This window comes from Oncorhynchus masou, chromosome 16, assembly GCF_036934945.1.
Source record: "Oncorhynchus masou masou isolate Uvic2021 chromosome 16, UVic_Omas_1.1, whole genome shotgun sequence".
NCBI lineage: Eukaryota > Metazoa > Chordata > Actinopteri > Salmoniformes > Salmonidae > Oncorhynchus > Oncorhynchus masou.
The window spans coordinates 21,405,867-21,422,001 of record NC_088227.1 but is presented as its reverse complement, the minus strand read 5'-3'; the positions used below and the strand labels follow the sequence as shown (position 1 = coordinate 21,422,001).

Below are 16,135 nucleotides of genomic sequence, written 5' to 3'. Positions count from 1 at the left end.
TTCCCGTTTTAAACAAGATATTTTGTCACGAAAAGATGCTCGACTATGCATATAATTGACAGCTTTGGAAAGAAAACACTCTGATATTATCTGTGAGTGCCACAGAACTGATGCTACAGGTGAAACCAAGATGAAACTTCAAACAGGAAATGATCAAAAAAATTTGATGCGCTGTTTTCCAATGTCTCCTTATATGGCTGTGAATGCGCCAGGAATGAGATCACAATTTCTGCCGTTTCCCCAAGGTGTCTGCAGCATTGTGACGTATTTGTAGGCATATCATTGGAAGATTGACCATAAGAGACCACATTTACCAGGTGTCCGCCCGGTGTCCTGCGTCGAAATTGGTGCGTAAACCTCAGCTGCAAGTATTTTTCCATTTAATTCAGAGAAGAAAGCAGACTTCCACGAATGATATATCAATGGAGTGATATGTGAAAAACACCTTGAGGATTGATTCTAAACAACGTTTGCCATGTTTCAGTCGATATTATGGAGTTAATTTGGAAAAAAGTTTGGCGTTTTGGTGACTGAATTATTATTATTTTTTTGGTAGCCAAAAGTGATGTACAAAACGGAGCGATTTCTCCTACACAAAGAATCTTTCAGGAAAAACTGAACATTTGCTATCTAAATGAGATTCTCCTCATTGAAAACATCCGAAGTTCTTCAAAGGTAAATTATTTTATTTGAATGCTTTTCTGTTTTTTGTGAAAATGTTGCCCGCTAAATGCTACACTAAATGCTACGCTAGCTATCAATACTCTTACACAAATGCTTGTTTTGCATGGTTGAAAAGCATATTTTGAAAATCTGAGATGACAGTGTTGTTAAGAAAAGGCTAAGCTTGAGAGCTAGCATATTTATTTCATTTCATTTGCGATTTTCATGAATAGTTAACGTTACGTTATGCTAATGAGCTTGAGGCTATAACTGGATACAGGTTTTTTTCGTAGCCAAACGTGAACAAAACGGAGCGATTTGTCCTACACAAATAATATATTTTTTTAAACTGAACATTTGCTATCTAACTGAGAGTCTCCTCATTGAAAACATCTGAAGTTCTTCAAAAGTAAATGATTTTATTTGAATGCTTTTCTTCTTTTTGTGAAAATGTTGCTGGCTGAATTCTAGGCTTATAGCTATGCTAGCTATCAATACTCTTACACAAATGCTTGTTTAGCTATGGTTGAAAAGCATATTTTGAAAATCTGAGATAACAGTGTTGTTAACAAAAGTCTAATCTTGAGAGCAAATATATTTATTTCATTTCATTTGCGATTTTCATGAATAGTTAACGTTGCGTTATGCTAATGAGCTTGAGGCTATAAATAGGATCCCGGATCCGGGATTGCTCGTCGCATGAAGTTAAGTTTGCAGAAAATAAACGCAGTTGACAGTGAGAGGACGTTTCTTGAGTTTATATTCCCAATCTTGCGAAATCCATAGATTAGGGCCTAATGAATTTATGTCAATCGATTGATTTCCTCATATGTAACTGTAACTCAGTAACATCTTTGAAATTGTTGCAATTTGTGTTCATATTTGTAATCGGTATAGATACCGTGCATTAGGAAAGTATTCAGACCCCTTCCCTTTTTCCACATTTTTGTTACGTTACAGCCTTACTCTAAAATGTATTTTATTATTTTTTCCCTCATCAATCCACATACAATACCCCATAATGACAAAGCAAAAACAGGTATTTAGAAATGCTTGCAAATTTTTTAAAACAGAAATACCTTATTTACATAAGCATTCAGACCCTTTGTTATGAGACTTGAAATTGAGCTCAGGTGCATCCTGTTTCCATTTATCATCCTTGAAGATGTTTCTAGAACTTGGTTCTACAACTTGGTCCTACAATTTAATTGATTGGACATCATTTGGATTGGCACACACCTGTCTATATAAGGATCTGTCTATATCAGGTCCCACAATTGACAGTGCATTTCAGAGCAAAAACCAAGTAATGAGCTAGAAGGAATTGTCCACAGAGCTCAGAGACAGGATTGTGTCAAGGCACAGATCTGGGGAAGGGTACCAAAAAATGTCTGCAGCATTGAAGGTCCCCAAGAACACAGTGGCCTCCATCATTCTTAAATGGAAGAAGTTTTGAACCACAAAGACTCTTCTTAGAGCTGGCCGCCTGGCCAAACTGAGCAATCGGGGGAGAAGGGCCTTTGTTAGGGAGGTGACCAAGAAACCATTGGTCACTTTTACAGAGCTCCAGAGTTCCTCTGTGGAGATGGGAGTACCTTCCAGAAGGACAACCATCTCTGCAGGACTCCACTAATCAGGCCTTTATGGTAGAGGGGCCAGACGGAAGCCACTCCTCAGTAAAAAGCACCCGATACTCCGCTTGGAGTTTTCCAAAAGGCACCTAAAGGACTCTCAGACCATTTATTTTATTTTTATTTATTTCACCTTTATTTAACCAGGTAGGCAAGTTGAGAACAAGTTCTCATTTACAATTGCGACCTGGCCAAGATAAAGCAAAGCAATTCAACACATACAACGACACAGAATTACACATGGAGTAAAACAAACATACAGTCAATAATACAGTATAAACAAGTCTATATACGATGTGAGCAAATGAGGTGAGATAAGGGACGTAAAGGCAAAAAAAGGCCATGGTGGCAAAGTAAATACAATATAGCAAGTAAAACACTGGAATGGTAGATTTGCAATGGTAGAATGTGCAGATTACAAAATAATGGGGTGCAAAGGAGCAAAATAAATAAATAAATTAAATACAGTAGGGAAAGAGGTAGTTGTTTGGGCTAAATTATAGGTGGTCTATGTACAAGTGCAGTAATCTGAGCTGCTCTGACAGTTGGTGCTTAAAGCTAGTGAGGGAGATAAGTGTTTCCAGTTTCAGAGATTTTTGTAGTTCGTTCCAGTCATTGGCAGCAGAGAACTGGAAGGAGAGGCGGCCAAAGAAATAATTGGTTTTGGAGGTGACTAGAGAGATATACCTGCTGGAGCGTGTGCTACAGGTGGGAGATGCTATGGTGACCAGCGAGCTTAGTTAAGTGGGGACTTTACCTAGCAGGGTCTTGTAGATGACATGGAGCCAGTGGGTTTGGCAATGAGTATGAAGCGAGGGCCAGCCAACGAGAGCGTACAGGTCGCAATGGTGGGTAGTATATGGGGTTTGGTGACAAAACAGATTGCACTGTGACAGACTGCATCCAATTTGTTGAGTAGGGTATTGGAGGCTATTTTGTAAATGACATCGCCAAAGTCGAGGATTGGTGAGATGGTCAGTTTACAAGGGTATGTTTGGCAGCATGAGTGAAGGATGCTTTGTTGCGAAATAGGAAGCCAATTCTAGATTTAACTTTGGATTGGAGATGTTTGATATGGGTCTGGAAACAAGATTCTCTGGTCTGATGAAACCAAGATTGAACTCTTTGGCCTGAATGCCAAGCATCATGTCTGGAGGAAACCAGGCACCATCCCTACAGTGAAGCAAGCATGGTGGTGGTACTATCATGCTGTGAGAGAGCCCAGACTTGAACCCGATAGCTGTATAGCGACGCTCCCCATCCAACCTGACAGAGCATGAGGGGATTTGCAGAGAATAATGGGAGAAACTCCCCAAATACAGGTTGTAACTGACAGTTGGACTTACAGGTTATGTCGTTGTCTTTTGTTTGAATTGTTTACGTGTCCACTGTGCGGGGGAAATGACAATACAAGCGGAACTACGTAGCTAATACTGTTGTAACGGGGATCCTTATTGTAGCAACACACTGTTGGAGGGAAGGCAATCCTGCGCTGCTAGTTAGCTAAGTTTTCATGTCATCGGGTGTAGTTCATAAAGGTTGAAGAGTGTATGTTAGGATGAAGTGTGAATTCATGCCAGGAATAATACGTGTGAAGTTTGATTTCCTCCCTTCTGTATAAGCAGCCAATGAGTTCTCACTGTAGCTCCCTTCAGTAACCACGAGCACAACCGTTCCTTGATTTTAACTGGCGGCTTTATTCTGTAGTTTTAGTCAGAATTATCACCTTCCGTGAGAACTATAAAGTAAATTAAAAATACAGTTAAGCACACTCTTACAACCTTATCTTATGAGTGACTTATTAGCTTGGTATAACTCTGAAGTGGTTACATGCATAACAGTTTAACCGGCGTTATAACGGGTTCAGATTAAATACATGAATAAAGGAAAAAATACCTCATTGGCTGCTTATACAGAAGGGAGGAAATCAAACTTCAGACGTATTATTCCTGGCATGAATCCACACTTCATCCTAACATACACTCTTCAACCTTTATGAACTACACCCGATGACATGAAAACTTAGCTAACTAGCAGCGCAGGATTGCCTTCCCTCCAACAGTGTGTTGCTACAATAAGGATCCCCGTTACAACAGTATTAGCTACGTAGTTCCGCTTGTATTATCATTTCCCCCGCACAGCGGACACGCAAACAATTCAAACAAAAGACAACAAAAATCTACAAAAAACCCTAGACAGTACAAACACCCTAGATGAGACAAAAACACACATTTCACCCGTGTCACACCCTGACCTAACCAAAATAATATGCCTCCTCATACCAGCGCCTCTCTGCCTTCGCTGCCTCCAGCTCTGCTTCAGGGCGGCGATATTCCCCTGGGCACAGGTCCTCTCCCGTCTAGAATTTCCTCCCAAGTCCACGAGTCTTGTGTTCGATGCTGATGCTGCTGCCTGTTACCACGCCGCTTGGTCCTCTGTTGGTGGGTGATTCTATAACGGATTTCCTCCTCTTCGTCTGAAGAGGTGTAGCAAGGATGGGACCAAAACGCAGCGTGGTAAGTGTCCATGTTTTAATAGAAAAGACTGAACATGACACAAATACAAAATAACAAAGTGAAATGGAAATGAAACAGTCCCGTGTGGCACAAACACTGACACAGGAAACAATCACACACAAAATACCCAAAGAATATGGCTGCCTAAATATGGTTCCCAGTCAGAGACAATGATAAACACCTGCCTCTAATTGAGAACCGATCTAGGCAACCATAGACCTACATAAACACCAAGATGGAAACAACCCCATAAATCTACAAAAAACCCTAGACAGTACAAACACCCTGGTGAGACAAAAAACACACATACTGTATCACCCATGTCACACCCTGATCTAACCAAAATAATAAAGAAAACAAAGAATACTAAGGTCAGGGCGTGACAGATATTTATTGGAAAGGAGCATCAAGCTCATCACCTTGCACTTTCACCACACTGTAAAGTTCATCATAACTTATTTAATCTGTAGCCTAATAAACTGCATGTTTTCCAAGACTTAGTGGGAGGACCTCACAACATACTGTATCAATGCGTGACTCCAAGTTTGCTTCGATATAATGGATATTTGATCAATATTTGCACACAAAAGCATTTACACCACAATTTCTCAAATAATACATTTTACTGACACAAAAATATCCCATATTTTGTTGACATTTGGAAAGTTTACCAACAAATCTCCTGTTTTCATCAGGCTTGTCATTACATTTTTATCTGACATGTACTTTACTCGTGTCACACCTGTTCTTGTGCTTGTCTCCACCCCCTCCATCTTCCTCATTATCCCCAGTGTATTTATACCTGTGTTTTCTGTCTGTCTGTGCCAGTTCGTCTTGTTGCCAAGTCAACCAGCGTTTTTCTCTTAGGTCCTGTTTTTTCCCGTCTCTCTTTTTCTCGTCCTCCTGGTTCTGACACTTGCCTGTCCTGACTCTGAGACCGCCTGCCTGACCATTCTGCCTGCCCCTGCCCTCGAGCCTGCCTGCCGCCCTGTACCGTTATGGAATCTGCCCTGGCTATGAACTCTTGCCTGTCCCCGACCTGTCTTTTGCCTACCCCTTGGACTATAATAAAGATCAACTCAAACCATCTGCATCTGAGTCGCCTTGTGTCGTTATAACTACCATAAAAAGGTTACATGGAAACATGTTTACTGTAACAAATTCTTGCTGAAAGAGAGATACAGTAAGTATGACACACACTCCACATTATGACAAACGTTTGAACTTTAATTGGTTGATTTAAGATTTTTACATAATAGTAAATGTACTGGTTACACGTGTTATGTTTAAAAACAGCCACCAGAGTACATGTACAGTATAGCTCAACTTCAATGTTTCAGACTCGTTCTACATGCTTACCTTCACACACCTACATTAGACCCAACAGCGATGTGGACAGCTCGAACAACACTTCAATTCTGTCCAACAATGTCCAGAGCAGCTGCATCTATTTTACCCCAGAATACTTTAGTAGCGATTGTCCTGAAAGCCGCCCATATCATCCTGGTATTATGCCCAACTATTCAAGTCTAGCACCAGAATAGCTTGATACGATTGGCTTGGCAAAAAGTCCGTCTGTGTTCCTTTCCTAACATCTGCGAGTTGAATACTGGCACTTCACAGCAACATGTTTTTGGTGCTTTTTTAATTTTTTTTAAAGATGTTGAATTTAAAAGGAACTATAGTTGTACATTGTTATTTTTTAATCAAGTACCACAATCCAGAAGATGACTGTCAGATTCAAGTAGAATATGGAGCAACTATGCATATCTTACATCCAGTAAGATGGTCTCATTACACCAAGCTGGGACATATTAGAATGCCATTGAAATCAAGACAAATAATAGTTGCTAAGAAATCAAAAAGCTAAAAAACTACAAATGATAATACTCAAACTAAATGTTGAAAAAAAATATAAGTGTGACATGTAAGTAAACAGCATTTCAAAGAGACATTGAAGCACATATGGCAGAATGCATACAGATGAAATGGTTATGTTATGATTAAGAACAAGAATTAGTGCATCAATCATATTACATACTATTAGTGTAAGACATTGTGCATCATGAGTGTGTGTCGTGGTGTCCCTCATAAAAAAATACTACAGTTTATTCTAGAATACTACAGTATATAGAAGTATGTAGTAAACTGTAGTATACTATACAACAGTATACTCTGTAGTATCCCTCGATCATGTGTAGGACTTAGTATAGAATTTTGTAGTACTGTAGAATACTATAGTAAATACTACAGTATTATCCACAAAAAAACACTAGTAAATAGTACAAAAAAGTCTGCAAAAATACTACAGTCCACAAAAACATTTTTTTAAACTATAGTAAATACTACAGTATATAATTTGTACATACTGTACCCTGCCCATTCCCCTCCCCCAAGTCCCAATTTGGGCCACCCGTAAGTTTGAAACCTACATGCCAAGTTTAGACCATATATTGTGTTCCCTATGGTTATAGAAAAGAGTAGAAGCTCTGAACTCTCCGTGTCAGAACCCAGCACTACCTACAGGTTATGGAAAATGTACTCTGAGTATTTCTCCAGTAGGTTTCTTCAAGGAGAATGTCCCCCACTTCTATGTCAAAGATAATAAAACAAAAACACTACAGTAAATACTACAGTATACTACAGTCTGCAAAAACATTACCTTAATTAATATAGTATACACTACTGCTTGTTTTTACTACAGTATTTATACTATAGTAAACTGTAAATACTACAGTATACTATAGTAAATACTACAGTAAAGTTAGCAAAAACACTACAGTGAATACTGTAGTAGTCCTACCATAGTGCAGACTATAGTATTTCTTCATGTGGGATGTTTGACATTTATAGACATTGTGCATGAGAGTGTGTTGTTGAAGTTTGCTTGCATGAATATGGGTTTATAATTTCAAAAATGTAAAGAGAACACTTGTTTAATGCTACATTGACACAAGGGCAATAGCTATGGTTTAATAAGCATAGTGGTGATGGTGGTGCTATGTCTGCCCAGAACTTCAGGCTGGCCACTCTGTCCTGCCCTTCCTCCAGGCAGGCAGGCAGGCTCACCATGGGGGGCTGTGTGTGTGTGTGTGTGTGTGTTGGGGGGGGGAGTGATGGAAGGAGACTTCAAGAGGTCAGGCATGTGGCTGTCTGGTCTGGCCTGGGGGTGAGAGTGTGCAGGATCATAGAGAGAGAAGAGAGAGAATTTACAACTGCCAGGTCGCAGTTGTAAATGAGAACTTGTTCTCAACTAGTCTACCTGGTTAAATAAAGATGGAAAAAAGGGAGGCTCCCTGACCCTGGTATTAGTAGGGGATTAAGTCAGGCTGCTAGGAATGGAGGATAGCCGATTGGCAGTCATGAAGGCGTGTAGACGACTATCCAGAATCAAGCAGCATCTCACTAGCTTACCTCAGAGTATTTTGGGGGGGGGGGGGGGGGGCACAACCAAGTAGCCACACCGAAAAGGAGGGGTTTGCAGCAGAAGGAAGTGGGGCGTCCCCTGACCACAGTATAGGTCTGTAGCACCACAGCAGTGTGCCTATAGGAGGTCAGGCAGGTGGCTGTAGACCGAGTCCAGCAGGGTCTGACTGGCCTCCTGGCTCTTGACCCCGGCAATCTCGAAGAGGCGGTCCAGTTTGTCCTCTGCCATGGGGATGGCCTCGATGACATGCAGCTCGTCAAGGTTTAGGATGTGCAGCATGTCGTCGAAGATGGGCTGCAGGTCACACCGATCCAGCCGGACCTGACGTAGCACCGTGTCTTTCTTCTCTGGAAGTCACAGAGGAGAGGAAGAACATGTCAGAATGAGGAGGAGGATAGACTGCAACATCCTGTGGATGTTAGCTACAGCTTGTTGTTGTCCATAAAATAGGAAATCATGAATGATCAGGTGCACTTTATAACCAGAAGGGGGCAGTAAATACAAATATGTCACCTCTGTAGGAGCCAGTTGCTTAGCATAATTACTGAAACAGAACTGTGTCATAATATGTGGTTACCTTTGGTGATGAATGAGCCGTTCCTGCTGAGGGCGGAGTCTTTGCTGGAGGTGGAGTCACAGCGGAGCAGAGGCTCTGATTCGTCGGGGAAGAAGCCCTTGGTCCGGTCCACAGGAGACTGCTCCACCACCACCCCAGGAGACTCCAACGACTTGTGGACAGGACTGTGGCTTGGGGTTACATTCACAGTCATCAGCTGGTTCAGATTAAACTGCAGAGAGGGAGAGGGGAGGAGAGAAAGAGAGGGATATGGAGAGAGAGAAAGGTATATTATCTACTTCACTTGCTTTGGCAATGTTAACATATGTTTCCCATGCCAATAAAGCCCCTTGACTTGAATTGAGAGGGAGAGAGGAGGAAAGGATCAGTGTCGGTGTTGGAAACCAATGGCTGAGAAAGCAGTGTTCTGAGTCACACTGTTGTCCGGACAGACCACTGCACATAATACCCCAGTTTCATACTCCTAGTTATCCGTACACCTCTGAAGGCACTTGTGTCTTGCTTGCCACTCTGAGGATTTAAAGTATGGTATCTGTGATGACTCAAAAGTGATTCACGACTGTTTGATAGTGGGAACACCACTCAATGGTGACTTTGATCCTGACTGCAATTGTGTCGAGCCGGTGCCATGCTGAGAAGTGCCAACGCTAAAGAGATTGCTAGATAGTTGGAAGATATCCTGACACTCGCACCTCACCATTGTCATGAACTATTAGCATTTCAAGAGCTGAGTGCTCAGGCTTGTCATGTCACAGACAGTCAGTGACAATTTAGCAATTGTCTACTTTTGAATCCTTTACACATCACGACTTATGCCTACTATGGACAAGTGGTTATTATTAGACTTTTGGATACACCTGCACAAGTTTAGAAACAGGCTATTTTACGCGGTGCAGGGAGAGGACAGGGAGCTCCTGTGTGCCTAGCCCCAGCCCAATACAGCCCACGTCAGGTGACACAGCGGGCCAACCCACAGCCCCAGACCACCCACTCCCATCCGTGACTCTCTCTCCTTGTACACAACCGGCCAGACATGAAAAGGATTCTGTGGACTTGGACAGAGCAGGAATGTACTGTCCACAGACCACATGGGCCCAGTCACACACTACCAGGTATAGTACACCACTGTGCTTGCCTTGGGGCTCAGGGAAGACATAAATAACAGTTTTCTTCGGTATGGTAATGTAGTGAACTGGTGGTGACCGGACCAGATGAGCTCTTGAGAGACTTACATTTTGACTTCGGTACTGTAGAAAAAAAAGGCCCTGCTGTGAGTGAGACAGGAAGGAAATGGTAAAGGACATTTCATATAGTCGATGGAAATGCCATGGAAAACTTTCAGGGTGCTGAAAATCCAATAGAACACAGTTCAATATGGCTTCACAGAAACACAATAGAATTTCATGCAGGTGACGGGAGTGCAATGGAAAACTTCTGATGCGAACATAAAATCCCATATAAAACAGCTTGATGTGGCATCAGACAGACCTCACTTACTTCTGCGTGTGTATATGACCCATATGCAGCCCCTGCTATCTCCCCTATTTGATAACAAGTTCCTCTGTGCACTAGGCCAGATAGGCAGGCAATAACACGTCCACGAAGACTGGAGCACTACGCCGCCCTGGCCAAATTATGTTACAAACAGCTGTTACAAAACCTACCAACTAACCCTCCAGAGAAACCCCTGGAGACTGAAAATACTTGAAGTCAGATCGACTCATCGTGGAGAATTAGGAGAAAACAGGGGGAAATGGTGTCACCGTTCCAGATGCTTCTCTGAGTTGTCAGTAGCCAGTGACTGAGTCATTAGAGGAGAGACAGTGATCTGGCTGAGTCACTGACATAGCCTGTCAACAAACACACAGCAGACCCCAGGGTAGGGACCTTGTCATGCATCACACACACACATACACATGTCACACCAGGCAGCAGGCACACACAGGCACGCAAGCACACACAATCACACACACACTCAAACACACATTAGACACGCTAGGGGGTCTGGCCCTGTGTAGGGAGGAACTGCTGAGGCATCAGAAACACAGAGAACATCCACATTTGAATTAGATCACAAATAACATGGATATTTTACTGAATCTGCAGAGTAGCGACAAATTTTGGTGCTTAGGAGAGATGTGTTGCATGTTTAGTCATAAACCCTGTTCAGCAGCAAAATTCAGCAGGCTATGGAAAAACTGCAATATCATAAGACATTGTGGGTCAAGAGAGCCTTTACCACTAAAGTGAATCCTCATATGTTAACACTGAGAAATTTCAGCATCACTACTGTTATGTAGGACACTGGGGGTGTTGTTTAATAGGCAGCTCTTTTCTCTGCTTTTCCCTCATAGACAGTATTGTGACGCTGCAACCACTGATGTTACAACTGATACTAAACATCTTCCCCAACAGATGTGATGAAGGGCCTACCTGAAAGTACACAGTGATGAGCTTGATGCTCCTTTCCAATAAATATCCAGGCTCTTATTCTGGTGACATGAAGATAGATGCTTGCCTGCAGTTTGACAAATAAAGATCATCTCACTCTTTTGTCCATAATAATCTCATCATGTAGGCTATACGTGCACTGTATCTGCCAGCTGTTGGCTAGAAAGCATGTGCCAAGACCAGAGTGGGCACATTCACTATATAGCGCAACATTTTTACTGACAAGACCAGTTGAAAAAGCGATGGAAACCCATTTAACTTGTATTTTTTAATCGGTACATGGGAATTTAACGGCAAAGTTATTTTTATGTGCACTATGTCACCACGCACAGCCTTTTATGTGAAACAAGGCAATTTGATAGAAACACATTAATTAACAGCATTCTTACAAAGGTATTCCTCTTGTCCAGATGGGATAGAGCAGTGTGTAATGCAATGGGGATTGCGTCATCTGTGGATCTGTTGGGGCGTTATGCAAATTGTAGTGGGTCTATGGTGTCAGGTAAGGTGGAGGTGATATGATTCTTAACTAGCCTCTTAAAGCACGTCATGATGACCGAAGTGAGTGCCAAGGGACGATAGTCATTTAGTTTAGTTACCTTCACTTCCTTGGGTACAGGAACAATGGTGGATATCTTGAAGCAAGTGGGGACAACAGACTGGGATAGGGAGAGATTGAATATGTCCGTAAAAACTCCAGCCAGCTAGTCTGCACAAGCTCTAAGGATGCGGCTAGGGAAGCCATCTGGGCCAGCAGCATTATGAGGGTTAATGGGCAAAGTAGGTGTTTAGCTTGTCCGGGAGCGAGGTGTTGGTGTCTGCGACAAGGCTGGCTTTCCCTTTATAATCCATGTCTGGAGTCCCTGCCACATACATCTTGTCTCTGAGCCGTTAAACTGTGTCCCCACTTTGTCCCTACATGGTTGTTTTGCCTCTTTGATTGCCTTACGGAGGGCATAGCTGGCCTGTTTGTACACGTCCATGTTCTCAGTCACCTTGCAGAGGTTAAATGCGGTGGTTTGTGCTTTCAGTTTTGAGCGAATGCTGCCATCCATCCACATTTTTTTGTTTGGATAACATCCTCTATGCACTTCCTGATGAACTCAGTCCCCAACTAAGTTTATACGTTGATACTATTCTCTGAGGCAACCAGGGACATTTCCCAGTCTGTGTGATCAAAATAAACTTGAAGCATAGATTCTGATTGGTCAGACCAATGTTGAACAGTCCTTACCATGAGTGCTTCCTGTTGAAGTTTCTGCTTATAGGAGGGGAGGAGCAAAATTGAGGCATGATCTGATTTGCCAAAGGGAGGGTGGGGGAGAGCCTTGTAGCTGTCCTGGGAGGAGGAGTAACAATGGTCAAGTATGCTCGATGAGTGAGAAGCACAGAATATGTGTTGATAGAAGTTCGGTAGCGTTTTCCTCAGATTTCCTTTATTAAAGTCCGCAGCTACAATAATTGTAGCCTCAGGATATTCGGTGTCGAGTTTGCATAAAGTTGAGTGTAGTTCCTTGAGAGCCAGAAAACTCTCTTGGGAGGAAATGCGGTCGGCATTTGATGATGAGGTATTTCAGATTGGGAAAACAAAAGGACTTGAGTTCCTGTACATTACCACAATCACACCACAAGTAGTTAGTCATGAAACATACACCTTTCTTTTTCCTGGAGAGTTCTTTCTTCCTGTTCACGCAATGGACAGAGAACACTGTTGGCTGAATGGTAGGGGACAGTATATCTGGAAAGAGACATGATTCCATAAAATAGAGTATGTTTCAGCCCCTAATGTCTCACTGTAAGGAGATCCTTGCCCTGAGCTCGTCTACTTTATTGTCCAGGGACTTAACCTTAGCGAGTAACTTACACGGAAGTGGTGGATGGTATGCATGCCTCCTGAGTCTGAATAGGAGCCCACTCCTTATTCCTGTTCTCCAACAGCGGAGTCTTGGAGCTGCCCCTGGGAAGAAGGGAACTGTCTTGGGGAGTTCAAACAAAGGATTAAATTCAGGGAAATAGAATTTCTGGTCGAATTGCTGGATGAGTGATCTCCAATCTAATATCCAAAAGTTATTTTCGGCTGTAGGTAACAATGCAAGAAATGTTCTGAGCAAATAATATAAGAAATAATATTTTTTTAAATACTGCAAAGTTGACTAGGAGCTAGAAACAGGCACCATCTTCCTGTGCAGACCGGAGAATCCCCCTGGGCCTCTGGACCTTTAATGAGAGGTAAACACTTAATAATGTCTGAAATTGGATTCCGTGTGTAGCATTGTGCCTGTCTGAAGGGGAGGCTCGAACTCTTATTATGAGAAGTTGCCTTGGTGTGGATGGAAAAGCTCCTACTGGGAGTAGAGGACCAGAGGGAAAGAATAAGAAAACAGTCAGAGACAGCGGGCTAAGACCTTTGGGACAAGACTTTTTCCCAAGCGAGGATAAACACAACAACCACTGAAGCACTAAGAGAGAATCTTCATTCTGTTGAAGCAGTTTGTTTACGAGGAGTTGACCTGAGGTCTTGCGTGCCACAGAGAGTCAATGTGTTGTGATGTTTAATCTCTTCCTCGGAATGCATCATTCAGATGACTGGGTGGTTGTTTTGAGCAGGCTAAAACGTGTCTGTCTGGGGCACAGAGGAGAGACGGAGGGTGCCACAGAAATACCTGACATAGAAAACACATATCCTACAGCAACAAAACATGCTGAGCAGATTGGTGCTCCAACTGCACTCATTTCACTTTATGGGGGAGGGTGTTTTGTCTGACATAACGTCATGTAGGTCAGGTTCCTTGCTGACTGAAGCATCATAACACGTGGGCCTAGGCTTTTGCAGCTGCAAAGAAACAGACAGTGAGAAGTAAAAACACGTTATTTTGACCATATGCTGCGGCAAAACTGTTTTTGCGGTGACATTATCAGTAAAAGGGTCTATCACTGTGTCCTAGGGTAAACTACTACAGTGTGCCAAGGCCCTTCAGTATCAGTGGTCTATGGCTAGGCCTCATTTAACACTGACAGTGCAGTGACTCCATCAGTCAGCCCTAACCAGCTGAGACTGAGGGCAGGAGGAGAGACACAGCTCAGCTCACACTGCAGCTATGGTCATCTGCAAGATTAAACAGGAGGACATGCTCCACACGCATACCAACACACGCTGACACATACAGTACATGCTGACACACACACGTGCAAACAACTTGGATCAGCCTCTGTCCTTTCTGCTTCAGGCTCCTTGCCTTACAGCGATGATGAAATCACACTATTGGAATGAGAGAATATCAGCTGGGGAGGCAGATTAGCAATGTTTGGGGCTCACCACCTGCGGTTTGTTTAAAAACAACCCAGTCATGGAGGATAGCTCCAAGCGGTGTCTTAATGAATTAACAAAACTGGGGTGGCAGCAGGAAACAGCATCCCCTCCCTCTCTCATTTCCTCCCTCCTTCGCTCCATCCCTCCCATACATAAGGCAGCCAGCCCACTCTGGTGGAATCGCCACACACAGACGCCTCATTTATGAATCACACGGATGGGGAAGTCTTACGTCAGTGGAACCACATGGTTGTATATTATACCTCTAAGGAAGAATACCATATGTGTACACCTACAATGCTGTCTGTCTGCAACATTTCTGTCTGGTAGCAATAAGAGGCCCACTGCACGATGAATGGTCATCCCTCCTTACAGAGTATCCCTCATGAATTACCATTTCCTGGTGGTTTACCCTTAAGTTATTTATAACACATGACCCAGTGCTGATTCAATGGAATGAGGAGAAAATCTGTAGAAATGGCAAAGAGTATACTGAGGAAAAACAAGGGAGGGAGGGAGAAAGGGGAGAGAGCAGCCTCCAGCACACTATGTTCCCTACTCATAGTGTGCTTCTGCTTCCCTGTTCCCTCCCTCACCAAATGATTTATTACCTGCAATCTCCTCCACCATCGATTGAGACAAAACACCCTAGATATTACCATCATCCAAGGATTATTAAGTAGTGACGACAAGCAGAATTACAATAGGCAGCCTGTTAGATATATCTCCGGGTCTCAATATCTCTCATAAGACGACCATAACAAGCCCTTAACTGTAAGAATCTAACTTTGAGCAGAGAAGGTCACTGGACATGGGGATAATATGATATGTATCTGAGAGATGGGAGGAAGTTAGGAGAAAAGTGGAGCGTGATGAATGATCCACTTTCGCAACTGGCCAGTCTCTCTTCGTTGACCTCTGTACTGTACAGTAGCTCTAGGCCACACCAGGACAGTCACGGGGGCCCTTCCCTTAAGGCAGGAGGGCTGGTCACCACTCGTGACTTGTTTAAATTGTCATCCCATATGTGATTTCTATGTTTGCATTCACGTTGAGTGACTTTGTGAGTGACTTTGTACTCTAGAGATTTGGTGAGATAAAATGAGGACCTGAAGGCTCATTATTGAGGAGTGCCATTTAGCCCAAATAGCCCACCTGTGATTCAAGATGGGAGAGTTCACTGGAGGACAGAACAGATTCTCTTTGCCAGTAGGGCTTACCTGAGGATTGTCTTCCATGATGCCCCGTATCTTCTCCACCACGTCTATACGGCGGTGGCGGTGCAGGGCGTTGATGAGCTTAGCCAAGTTGGCGTCCCCATCGCGGATGGTCCAGTGCTGCAGGGCAGCGTATGCACGCTCGTGGTCCGACTGGTAGCCGTTGGAGAATGCTGCCACTTCACGCTCCGTGGCATTGGCCAGGGATTGGTACATGTCAATCCAGTGGCTGCCAATCTGAGCTGCCACCAACTTCAGGATGTCCACACCTGGGTAAAGAGAGGAGAGAACAGGTACATTTTATGCCATGTCTGAAATAGACTGGAGCCATTGATTAACAATG

The 16,135-nt window shown here is 43.1% G+C and overlaps 1 protein-coding gene across 10 annotated transcripts in view; it reads right to left on the bottom strand.

Annotated features, from left to right (window-relative positions):
• Positions 1-4,811: 4,811 nt before the first annotated feature.
• Positions 4,812-16,135, bottom strand: part of LOC135557650 (tumor necrosis factor receptor superfamily member 21-like) — a 39,457-nt gene continuing 28,133 nt past the window's right edge. For 3 of the 10 annotated variants that reach the window (XM_064991131.1, XM_064991130.1, XM_064991129.1), the window contains 3 exons: positions 15,796-16,061; positions 8,815-9,025; positions 4,812-8,584 (listed from right to left, as the gene is read on the bottom strand). In XM_064991131.1, coding sequence (XP_064847203.1) covers positions 8,355-8,584; positions 8,815-9,025; positions 15,796-16,061 — 707 coding nt within the window. In that variant the 3' untranslated portion in view covers positions 4,812-8,354. The other 7 variants (XR_010458241.1, XR_010458244.1, XR_010458242.1 and 4 more) reach the window with 7 other exon arrangements.